General features: G+C 36.1%; 2 protein-coding genes across 2 annotated transcripts; one reads left to right on the top strand and one right to left on the bottom strand.

Annotated features, from left to right (window-relative positions):
• Positions 1-1,076: 1,076 nt before the first annotated feature.
• Positions 1,077-4,575, top strand: LOC120326468 (GATOR2 complex protein WDR24-like). Its single transcript, XM_039392770.2, has 2 exons — positions 1,077-1,715; positions 1,916-4,575. The coding sequence occupies exons 1-2, from the start codon at positions 1,117-1,119 to the stop codon at positions 3,990-3,992; spliced, it is 2,676 nt and encodes an 891-aa protein (XP_039248704.2). The 5' UTR covers positions 1,077-1,116; the 3' UTR covers positions 3,993-4,575.
• LOC120326470 (uncharacterized) lies at positions 4,467-12,350 on the bottom strand. Its single transcript, XM_039392771.2, has 14 exons — positions 12,129-12,350; positions 11,721-11,818; positions 11,321-11,408; positions 11,048-11,144; positions 10,439-10,579; positions 9,934-10,050; positions 9,561-9,652; positions 9,193-9,412; positions 7,508-7,670; positions 6,710-6,982; positions 6,102-6,235; positions 5,485-5,818; positions 4,869-5,033; positions 4,467-4,628 (listed from the first exon to the last, which is right to left on the bottom strand). The coding sequence occupies exons 1-14, from the start codon at positions 12,149-12,151 to the stop codon at positions 4,495-4,497; spliced, it is 2,079 nt and encodes a 692-aa protein (XP_039248705.2). The 5' UTR covers positions 12,152-12,350; the 3' UTR covers positions 4,467-4,494.
• Between the last annotated feature and the right edge of the window lie 852 nt (positions 12,351-13,202).

The raw sequence follows: 13,202 nt of genomic DNA, 5'->3' as shown, positions 1-13,202 counted from the left end.
ATGCCGAGTTCTGAGGTGCCATAAATAAAACCGGCACCCAACTACACCCCCTGCGTGACCATGAACTAATATGTTTGTTCTACTTGTCTAAAGCCTTGCTTTGAGTGAAAACGTATAAGGCCTTATTGATGAAGTGTGGCAAAATACATTACCTATCGCTGGACATAAAATAATGAGTCTTTATGTGTGTGGTACCGAAGTGAACGTAAATTAATATGCACTTTTCTTGCTTAGAGTGAAAAATAATAATAAGTCCTTATGTGTGTGGTACCCAACTACACCCTCTGCGTGGACGTAAATTAATATGTCCCTTTTTGCTTGTCTGAAGTCTTTCTTAGAGTGAAAACGTATAGCACCTCATTGATAAAGTGTGGCACAATACATGACCTATTGCTTAAAAATAACAAGTCCTTAGGTGTGTTGCACCGTAGTAGTATATATTTACGGTTGTACCAAACTAGATTAATTGCGTGAATGTAAATTAATTAATATATCCAGTGTCAACCCACGAAATTGTTCAGATGAGGATCCGTGAACGTTGCTTGGTGAAAATAGGTGTCTCGCTTTAGTTCCGTTTGTTAATTAGGAGATCAGCGAAACGATCCTACGAGAGGCATGTACTTGCACTCTTGTAGGCACTGTGACGGGTGTTCGTCGCCCTTTGGCAAGCTCTATTTCAGTATTTCGTGATAGTGACGAATTTTTGGATGACGCAGTCAGGAATCATAAATGCAAAAATTGTTACCCACGCCCACTAGAAGTTATTGTGGAACGAAACTAGACGAGACCCAAAAATTGTTATGCTACGCCCGCTAGAAGTACGTTAGGTACGATACGAAACTACACGAGACCCAGAATTTCTGCAGAATGACACCTGACAGGAATTGTGGGTTAGCTTTTCAGATAGACAGGTCTTACAGTAGTCAGAATATGGTTTTATTCTTGATGAAATTATGGTACCAAATTCTGTAGTTGGTCAATTCACAAAAACATTACATTGATACGTTATAATTGAATAAAATTAAGACTCTGAGATAAAAAATAATTGACTGAATAAATTTATCTCTTACAGGTCCATTGATTAAATCCATTGAATACCGCATACTGGTATAGACAATGAAGAGAAATCAAATAGTATCAGATTTTGGCACTAATATCTCAAATGGAGTAACATATGCAAACCAACATTGCACAATGTATGTTGATGTGGGTGGACCTATCAACATGCTAGCAGCAAACAAAGACAGCTCTATGATAGCAGTTGCTGGACGAACTATTTTGAAAATATATTCAGTAGATGACACTTGTTTTAAGGAAAAAATAAACTTGAGAGTCGGAAGAAGACAAGGGCTCAATTTAAGCTGTGCTGATGTGGCATGGAATCATTTAAATGAAAGTTTAATCGCAACTGCTGCTACAAATGGAGCTATCATTGCATGGGACTTAAGTGCATCAGGCAGAAATAAACAACTCGAAATATTTACTGATCATAAAAGGACTGTTACAAAAGTATGTTTTCATAGTTCTGAGCCTGGGAGATTGCTTAGTGGTTCTCAAGATTGTACAATGAAAATGTTTGACATGAGAAAAAAGGAATGTATTGCCAGTTTCTCCAGTAAAACTGATGGTGTTCGATGTGTGCAATTTTCTCCTCATGAATATTTTCAATTTGCGGCATCGTTTGACAATGGTTCTGTTCAAGTTTGGGATTACAGGTGAATTACGCCTTAAGTTTGTTAAAAGTTGGAATTAATCAGTTTTGATCTTCTATGCTTTTGGTTCAAAAGTCTTCGTGTTGAATTTAATCATGAAATGTAAACACCATTGCAAGTTGAACAAATTTTCAAGTCATGACCGAGAAATATAAGCTAGTTTCATATGACAAAAGTTTGATTATTATAATTTTCTATTTCAGAAACACAAGTTCCTGTTTGATGCAGTTCATAGCCCATAAAGGATCTGTTTATTCAATTGATTGGCATCCGGATGCCAAAGATAAACAGAGAATTGCAACAGGAGGCAGAGACAATAAAGTCAAAATTTGGGATATGATAGATCACAAAATGTCTGAGCATATGGTGATACCAACAAATTCTTTAGTTGCCATGGCTCGGTGGAGAACGCAACGACGAGAACAGATTGCAAGTGTAGCAATGATGCTGGACCATTCTATCAATGTATGGGATATGAGACGACCATACATGCCGTTTGCTCATTTTACAGAACACACTGATGTTACAACTGGTATAGCGTGGAAAAAAAATGATCCAGAAATTCTATTTTCATGTTCTAAAGATGGGACTCTATATCAACATTCCATTAGAGATGCACATCGCCCATCAGAACACTGTAACATTTCTGGTCTTTCTGTAAGCGCTAGAGGATATATAGGACATGCGTCCACTGATAGTACAAATTCATATGATGCCATACCTAGTACTAAGACTAAAGGAATGACACGGTTTGGTTTTAGAACTGTTGTTGGGGTCGCTCCAAAACTGGATACAAACTCGTGGGTACAAAACACATTGTCTACTAGTAGTATGAATATTAAATTTGCTCGATTTCTAAATGCTAAATCAGAGCTTGGGATACACAGTATCACTCCTATCAAAGAAGATGACTTTCCTACTTCCTCGGACGTACATCCTTCAAGTCTTATCAAGGCCGCCCAGCAATACAAGCTACAAGGAATGGCATTTAATAAACTATGTTTACACAATGCAAAAGTTTGTGATGATCTTCAAATGAGCATTGATGCAAACATATGGAGATATTTGGAAAGGTTTTTTGAAGGAGTTTCGACAAAAAAGACAGAACGAAGCAACTCTACTACATTTCATACAAACTCAGCAGAAATAAGCAGTCTTAAAACTGGGAGAGAGTCTATGAAAAATGGGATTGTTACTGGGGAAAGCAACGGAGAAGAATCCGAACAACACTCAGATCCAGAGACTGAGCATTACCTGACAGATATAGCAAAGGGCCATGCTACATCTGAACAAGAGTGTTATTACTCTGATGAGTATGATTTGAGTGAGGACTTTGGGAAAGGTCATCACGGTGGTATTTCTTCAGGACCAGAAGGATACATGGATCAGGATTGGTATCCTCTTAGCGATACAATCAGTGATGCTACACTTCCATCTGAAGCTTTTAAACAGAGACTTGTACTAACTGCCACTGATGGTTTTGAAAACCAGCTTGATCCAGCTATAAGTGGAGAAGAAGAGAAACTAATAACTGCCGTTCCTGTTATGATTCCATCTTCAACATCACAGCAGAATCATAACCCTGAAAAATGGAGGAAGAAGAATAATAGTCGGAGTTCTGGCCCTTCAGCTGTCTCCCTGCATTCACAATCTTCATCTCCACATGAACAATTATCAGTATCTCCTGTGGTTTACACCAGACCCTATGAAAACCCTGCTTTGTCAATCAGTCGTAAAACTGAACTGCTTTCTTCAATGTACGAGTCTATGATAAGCAACGGCAACAACATTCAAATTATAACATGTACAATGATTGTCCTGGGTCATTATTATCCCTCAATAAGTCTTCCTATTGACGATCATCTGCTGGAACATTGGCAAAATTCATATCTGGAATTGGTCAGTCGTTATGAACTATGGAACCATTTCACTGAGATTATTAATTTAAGCACACTTCCTTCCATAAAGAATATGAACACTTCATCCACCCTAAACACCTGTTGCGGAATTTGCCATAAACGAATGCCAACTGCAAACCCATGGAGTTGTTCAAAACATTCTGATAATGATCATAAACAAGCAGGCATGGGGGCTGGTATAAAATGTTCACTGTGCCAGTTAGTTGTGAAAAGTTTGTATACATGGTGCCAAGGATGTTGTCATGGTGGACATATAGATTGCATGAAAGATTGGTTTAATTATCCACATAGCAAAGGCAGATGTCCAACAGGATGTGGGCACATTTGTGCTAGTTCTAGACATAGACTACCAGTCAAATGAAATTGGTATATATACAAACCTAATTATGTTTATGCAATTTTACACATTTTTTCATATCACTGTCAATTATGCTCAAAATGTAGTTGCTGGTCATGACCATATGTAATTACGGTCAATCACATCTTGGGCACTAAAGAAACAACTTCAATAGCCTCTGAATTTGACTCGTTCGTTTACTCATGCTCCCCAGGTAGATAGCAATGACAATGGCACAGATTTGGTCGCGCCAGAAATGTATGTACCAATGTGGAGGTAGATAATTTTGTTTGCCTACTTTACATCAAGTTGTGCAAAGGGACTGTCAAACCAATGGGGCCCAACACAGACCATCCCCGAACTCGTAAGGAAAATCATGATTTGTGGGTCGAACATTACATTCAAAACTGCATCCTGGCACAAGGTCGTTTAAATCAGACCACCAGTCCTGGTTGCGAAGAAGGTAGTTAATTAATTGATTAATTGAGAGAACTGAGGTTGTGATACAGACTAGAGCAATTTAATCTCACTGTTTTATTTTTTTGTAGGCTAAACAAGAAATTGTCATGCAATTGAATCTATTATTAATATATATTTTCTTCACTTGTACTGGTGTGATGAGAGGCATTTGTGAACTTTCTTCAGCTTTATTCCAATACTCTAATAAAGAAATAAGGAAAGTGAAGTTATTGGTTAAATGCAGGCTGTCATAACGATCGTTGCAGATTTTAAAATTCACCTTGCATTATCGAACACTTTAATACACAAATCTTTAAGAAGATGAACCAAAATCATTCTCGTTTTGCAACAATTTTTCAAAGATGATACCAACAAACCAACAAATTGCATAAGTGTTTATGCCAAGTGTCACAAAAATATAATTATTAACTATTACTATACCGAGGACGCTTTCAGGTAAAAGGTTTTCTCCAGTGTAAAAAAGAGAGGCCTGTACGATATGCTGTGTATTCAAATGACAATCACTCAACCATGATCTAACACTATCTTGAATGTAGTTGACACAGTGTTTCAATTCCAGTGAAGTAACATGTCCTGAAGCAAGACCTGACAATGGATAATTACGCAGTAATGATCATTCAGTTATTGGAATGAACACGTAAAACAGTGCTGGGTAATAGTGCTGATCTTCATATGACTGCTTATCAGTTGCAGTTTTTTATTACAATAATATTAGTATGTACAAACTTTTAGTATAGGATTTACATATTTATCCCGGGGAGAGGAAAGACATAAGACGACTTAATCATATAGCAAACTATGGCCTCTTGTCCGGTTACCTAAGTCGGGTATGGGATTAGTTAGACAGTTACTTGTTTCCAGAAGCATGGACTCGATGGTGGCAAGGAGTCCAGCAATCCTCTTGCACATAACTATCCCTGCATGGAACCTGCGAATCCGATGTGTGGTGGCGAGCGTATTCCTAACACTTAGCACGATGCGCCACACTTTGACATTCACATTCATCCCCTCTTTTACAAATATCTGACAAACTTACTTATAGAAGATGTAAATGAGTAAACTTCTTTATTTTCCATTGCTGCCTTCCAATAATTCCAAGTTACAACAATGTTGTCATGTTTTGAATGCCCAGAATGACACCCAATATCACGTTCTTCTGTTGAAGATAATGTGATTCCTTGCCATTCAGCAGATGCTTCTTTAGGCAATTCATCCACGACAAGATAGATAACTTCACAGATCTTATCACTGTTATCAGTTCCACAAGTCCATGCTTTTATGCCATGAGATATATCTTCAACATTTGTGAGGTAACATATATACTGCATGAAACTTTTTAAAGAAGTTCTGGACATTGCATTCATAACATTCTACGTAATAAAAGAAAACATTTTTAGATACTGCAATCACAAGAGTGAAATGAAGACAGAGAAGAGGGTTGATATATACATAACTAAAACCAGAAACACTTCTTCATAGTCCTTAATCAGATCCTAGATAAAGATAAACGTGTTTAACATCAACAGCACTTTAGACCAGTAGTTCCAACCTTTAATTGTACATTCCTCATTTCCCTGGTATATTATTCGACACATAAATTAATTCATCTAAGTAGATAATTGAAGATTTGAATCACAGTAATATGTAACTTACCTCAACATGATGCAGAGCAAGTGAGGCTTGGGTTTCTGCTCCACCAGTTATCAGTTGTAAGTTTCCTGGTATAAGTGCTATAGTTCCTGACACAAATAATAAATCATCCACCAGAACACACTGACTAAAAGGTCCTAAAAAAGATTGATAAGAATTAACACTTGCATTGCTTCGAAAACCAAAATTTAGTGTGACATATTATCAATGAACAAATTGCTAAATTATGCGTTGATTCCAGTCTGCGTTAATGCGTAATTTTTGAGAAAATTTGCTCAAAGCAAGGAAATGCGTATTCACCTCTGAGTGATTACTGAAGTTATGAGACTAAAAAGAAGGATACCGTGAAATTATGTGATAATAAATAACGATTGTCGCGAGTCTTGAAGCATTAAAATTAGTGAATTTCACATAACTGAAGTTTTTACTTACTGGTATATTAAAATTCTTACTGGTAACTCGATAGACCAATATTTATGTTTCTACTTTGTGGGCACAAGAAAAGTTTCAATGATTTAATTTAAATAACATCAGGTTCAGATCCTATTTGTACATATATAGATTCGCTTGACCATCAGTATTGCTTGTCAAAAAAGAATATTGAAATGTACCTATATTTGCAGGTGCCCAATGGGATAATCCTTGAACATGCATACATTTCTTACTGGAATGCTCTTTGCATGATATGCAATAAATTTGAAGAATTGTCTTTTTATCTGTTCTGTTGGAATTACTGATGCAACCAATGCATGCTCTAGCAGGAGGATTTTGTTTGAAAAATTGAGTATAAACCTTGTTGATATGTTTATAATGCGACATTTCAGATACATTCACTTGAACATAGCAAATGTTGTCTTGTTTATGTCCATGTTTTGACAAGATTCCTGGAAATTGAAAAATCAAGTTGAGGAATGGGGTGGTTGGAACAACAAACAAATATATACGAATAACTGAATCAAATTAGCTGTCGAACAGAGTTTATTGAACATCAGTGATTTTTTTAGATTTCAAAGGAAACTCAGGCAGATATGAGGAAGGAGAGTTAACATTGCTTTTATTCTTTAGGCCTGCATGTTTACAAACTTAAAAAAGCATAAAGTACACTATAAAGATCACAAAATTGAGTGTTACTTGAAGGCAGCAATTTATTTCGAGTGAGTGCGCCATGAGTTTTTCACCTGATAATTTGGCACCACACGAACTAAAAGTTTGGCAACTGCTATGCTAGGCCATCCCACAACGCACCCACAAATAAATTGATGTTGCCAAAAATAGAAAGAATATCATTAGTGCTCATGGTAAATACAAAAATTGTCAATATTTTAATGTTCGAGACCAATGGGAAAATAGATTCGACTTAGAAGACTCTTCATATTGTAATGTATAATTTAATCCTAATACACATTTACCTACTAATTTTTCAAGCAGTTGTAATGTCACTATTTCTACAATATCTGAAGTAACTTCATCTGAGGTTGTTCCTACTAGATTCGATACCGTTAGAAATTTCTCATGATTGGTCACCCCAGGCTCATTCTGTGGATCCACAGTGGCAGATTCTTCCCATGAAATCTATCACAGAAGAGAAAAATATCCAATGTGATTGTTGTTTCTAATCAGATGAAAATGTTTGCAATTAATTAACGCTCAAGTATATTTTATAAACAAGGACAATCGATTCACGATGAACTTCGTTATAAAATGAATGTACGCTCATCACGTGTGGCTCATCATGCAATGCATTAGGACACGCTTGTCACCGCAACTCTGATTACTCTGCGTGGGTTCGCAGGTTCGAATCTCATGCAGGGATGGTTATATGCGGCTTCCTCCACCATCAAGTCCATGCTACCGAAAACAAATAATTAACTAATCCCATACCCGACATGGAATGGTAACAGGAAGAGAGGTCGTGGTTCGCCATATGGTTAAGTTGTCTTATCGGCTTTCCTTTTCCCCCGGGATAAATCCTATCCAATCCTATTAAACATTCTTTGAAAACTACACAATTTGACAATTTTAATATAGCCTACCTTAATAATATGCATTAATTCCTTACTTGAGCATCTTGAAAAATACAGTTTCATACATTTCATATGAATGCAGGATGGAGGGATTTTTTGCCAAAACCCAAAGGAAGCTCATTGGCCATTACTCTGCGTGAATTCGCAGGTTTGAATACCATGCAGCGATAGTTATGTGCGAGAGGATTGCTGGACTCCTCGCCGCCGTAGGGTGGTTCACATAACTGCTGGTCGGTGACGGCTTTCTCTACCATCAAGTCCATATTTCCAAAAACAAATAACTTACTAATCCCATACCCGACATGGCATGGTAAACGAACGAGAGGCCGGTGTTCGCCAAATGGTTTCGCCAGGGTGGTCCAAGGTTATCGGCCTCGCGGGCCATACTATTATTTTTGTATCAATCGCGGGCCACAATAGTGCCAAAAATAGGTAAACAGTACAAACCACCAAAAAACTCGCTAGAACGTGTAAATAATTTACTATATCTACATTTTGGTAACCTTCAGACACATGAAGCAAGCCATGTGGTATTTTTCCTCCCATATCCAGTCAAAAATATGTTTAAATTGGTCATCTTTCTTTTCACACTCATATAAGATAAAGGGTAATCACTAAATTTTCTGACATAAAGGCAGCATTTTTTGAATACTATTTAGGCTGGTTGCAAAAAACCACCCGAATATATATATTCCCGAACAAAAAGATAGAAATAGAAAGCCAGTTAACAATTTACACTAGCCAAGCACATTATTCAACTTCGCTAGTTGCCTCAGCTGGCCATAACACTAGTCAATTAAGCGAAATTAGTGATGTAACAATACGTCAAATGATTTTCTGGTTATTTTTATGACGAAACAACACCAATTGCATTTTTTGTTCATCATCCCGCAAATGCGCTGTGGGCCACAGATAATAAAGCGGCGGGCCACTCTTGGCCCGCGGGCCCAGGTTTGGACCACCCTGGGTTAAGTCATCTTACCGGCTTTTCTCCCCCAGGATAAACATGTAAATCCTATCGAATAATTCAGTGCCTGACAAACCAAAGTAATATTAATCAAAAAATATACCCGTAAAAATTCTCCATTATTGTTGATTCCTGAGTCAAGTTTGTCAGTGTTGAGCTCAGATACATATTTCTCCTCCCACTTTTTTGAAGAAAGAAGATGCCATTTGTCGACATGTTGAATGTCACTTTCAGACTTTTGTTCCAAATGCATTTTCTTCAACTTCAAATAACCAACTGGTGCAAAATAGTCATCTGAGTGTATTATTATATCACTGCCATCACTGCAACAATATTAGTATGATATACTAAGGCATATATCTCTAGTGATAACTAGAAGCAGCATTTTGGTATAAGGCCATAAACCTCATAATTATCGAAATCAGATCAAAATCTATTAGGCAATGTAGTAAATTGTTATCCAAACCTCACATTACAATTCTTTTCTTGAACAGAGGGCAGTCCAATGTAAATGTCTCAAATTCTCCTCCCTCTCCACACACATGACAACCATACTCTTTATTCTAGGATAAATGAGGACATACCACTCAAAGTAATTTCGATTGCATTGGTTGTATCATAATAATATTGAAGTTTCAAAAACTAATATCACATTATGCATTATAGTGAGTGAAAATCAAAAATTTAAATTTACACCTTTTTTCGTTATTACATTCTTGTCAGAATATTTTCCAATTTTAATGTCTGTTAATTTAAGTTCATCCGCTAACATTAAGCAAAAATGTTACACTACCAGAGCAAAAATGTCTAGATGTAAGGTAAAACACTAATATTGTATACTTACCAACTTGCGTAATGTTTCTGATACTTCATCTAGAGTTTTTCCCAAATGCTTTCTAGGATCAAGTCCAAGAGCTGCTGTTTTTATCAAAACTGCTTTCAATCCACTGGCAATCATTTCCTAAATAACAAACACCAATGTGAGACAAATAGAATAAGATTCCAGTTTGGCAGCACAAATTTTAATTTAGATAGGAATTTTAGTCTCGAATGTTTGCTGATACATTGTTCGACATTATACACGGGACTTTTTCGGTTTGGCATTTTATTTTCTATTGCCCTATCCAATTTGCCACACCCCGGGTAAGGTGGTGAGCATGGGATTTAAATCCGATATTTGATCCAGCAATGCTATCATAGTTGAAGAGTCTGAGGCTACAATCAAAATTTTAAAACAGTTCGAAGATGTAATTTTACTAGGATAGTTATACAATTGAACACATATCATTCTGATGCATGGGATTAAAAGCATGGTTGCTCAAATGACAAAAGTCAATGCTTTTCAACACCTGTAGAAGTTCTTCTTGATTTCTTCTCCACAAATATGATAAACTTGTAACACCAAGTCTTGAACAAACAGATTCAACTCTGATCCTCTGATAATCAGATAATATTGCTCCACTTGCGACCGCATCAAAATGAAGCGTTCTCTGCAAAACAAATTGAAAATTAGTATTTTGGTTTCTGTATAAACGCAAGGTGAATGGTATGGGTAGTTTAGAATATTTCACGATGTTGTGGACATCCGCCAGGCCACAATGGCCTAGTGGTTAAAGCGCCAGACTCAAATATGTTGGCATCGCAGGTTACACATCTCAAGTTCAAATCCCACGGCCACTACCTCACCCACCCAAGGTCTAATAAATTCAATAGGCAATGTCTTAGCTTATGTATGACCAAAAATTCCAGTCCTTCCAACATAATGTCTCTTTACTTATTGATCTAGATATCAGTGGCCCATTGTACAGAGCCTTGTTCAGAGAAAAAAGCTTGAGTTATCGGAGTTAATTTATGAGTGCTTCCGAATTTTTTTTACTACTTTTGATTTCAAGCATTGTTCGCCTTACAAACATTAAATTAGGCTTCAATTTCCTAATGCATGTGAAATCTTCTTTTACCTGAATTTCCTTCAGTAATTCGTACAGATCCTCAACCTCATCATTGTCATCAGGCACATAATTCAGATCAATTATTTTGGATGTGCCAGATATTTTTCTAAAAGAAAAAATAAACTGAACAACTATAACTCATTTATATGAAAATAATAATGAATAATTAGTGTGTGTCTCATGATACTACTTTTTAGGAATTATTGATATATTTTATAGACCAGTCAATCTATAGACACTCTTTTCCTCATTAACTTACAATCAATATAAAGGATGTCTCACCTTCTAAATAAAGGAATTTCCATTGCTTCCGAATAAAGTTCGATTGCCTCATGACCGACAGTTTGATACATGTAGCTATCAAGTTCATCTTTAAAAGCAAAAATATGTGCAAGATTATAGTAACATTGAAAATGACATCTAAATATGAAGTGATGTTGGAATATGTTGGAACTGAATGTTAACATATTTATTCAAATATCCAAATTATTAAAGCTTCAACTACACACTTATGCATTGAAAAATTTTCGATGTAGAATCCAATATTACTATTTAACTTTTTCTATGTCTATAAGGTAAAAAATAATACGTATATCAGTATATAGTAGTATAATTCATTTATTAAAGGCTACATGTGCAATCAGTCAATTAAACACTTATTGTAGATGAGCAGGCAATTTACCTTTACTAGTATCACTTGGATAAAGGTTAGCCAAACCAACTATATCATGGCCTTCGAGATGAGCATGCATCATATTAAAACAACTGTCTTTTCCACCACTGAAAATAATATATTATGTAATAATAAGATGCATGTTGGCTAGTTTGTAACGGTAAAACCAGCTGCAATCTGTGAAACAGATTTAAAATTTCATGATGAGAGGGCGAAACAATAGGATAGTTTTACATATTTATCCTGGGGGAGAAAAAAGCCGACAGTAATACAGCTTTATCGTATGGCAAACCAGCTCTGGTCTAGTTATTTGTTTCAAACGCATGAAACACCTTAACTTAGTCATAATAAGTTATGGTATATTCAGATATTGTGGTCACTTGGGCTTTTTTAACGCCGAAAATACATTAAACTCACCTGATCAAAGCAATCACTCTCATTTTGAATCAGTAAATAGAACGAACAAGGTCTTTTTATTACTGTATTATCTGCTGTTGTATCAGCCTTTGCAGCTTTGTGAAGCGCTGGTTTTCCCGTCGCGAGAACGCACGCTGTCGATTCCTATGAAATCTATTATTTTGACTTTATCTGCCCACGTGAGTACCGATTGTACCCGCCAGTTCTTTCGCGCAATTCCTTCGATATTCGTTTGATCATAGCAAGTCATTGCACACCTGTTCACAAGTAAAGGGGTTTTCACATTCATTTGATTTTTAGGGAGAAAGACGAAACAAGCAAATAAGGCTGCGTGAGCACAAAAACACATATCAATCAGTTATTTCTCATTTAAAAATTTACCGAAAAGGTAAAGAAAATTAAATGAATACAGTATGTAAAGATATAGTGAACAGAAATATTACGATTGAACTTCAGTTTATGTGGTTGTGTATTTGAAACAAAGGCAATATAATTTATAGAAACAGAAATTTCGACACTAACAGATGTCTGAAAAAACTGATGAATAATATTTTTAAATCATTTTAATATCTAATTTACTTTCTTCTGAATTAGGCTACTTCCGAAATCCACATTCTTGAAAATCTACGAAAGCCGATATAGCGGTCTTCGCCCACTGCCAGTCAAGGTACTGTATATCAATATGAATTTAGCTATTGAGCCCACGTAGTGTAATCAATAGCATTGATACTCAGTAGCCTATGTGGTACAGGTGGAAAATCTTTTTATTTTTGTTGATTTTTGCCATTTTACGACTGGCGTTATTATCTTATTTAATCCACACTTTAATCACTCAGTATTACATCGACATGTAGGCCTACTATAAATATGTATAGTTGGTGTAAAATTAAAATAAATACCAAAATTTGACTCCTGAATGAGGCACAATAAATAAACTTTATTTGTTCAATGTAGGCTATCATGTTCAACTGTCGCTTCGGATTTGGATTGTTTCTAATACTAAAATAAAACTCCATTCACATCTATATAAAACAGGAGAAACTCTTTCATTGGTGTGACTCATCCCAAGGGTAC

The sequence above is a fragment of the Styela clava genome, chromosome 4, assembly GCF_964204865.1.
Source record: "Styela clava chromosome 4, kaStyClav1.hap1.2, whole genome shotgun sequence".
Lineage (NCBI taxonomy): Eukaryota > Metazoa > Chordata > Ascidiacea > Stolidobranchia > Styelidae > Styela > Styela clava.
Note: the sequence above shows the minus strand (reverse complement) of the source record. Positions and strands in the feature narration are given on the sequence as shown.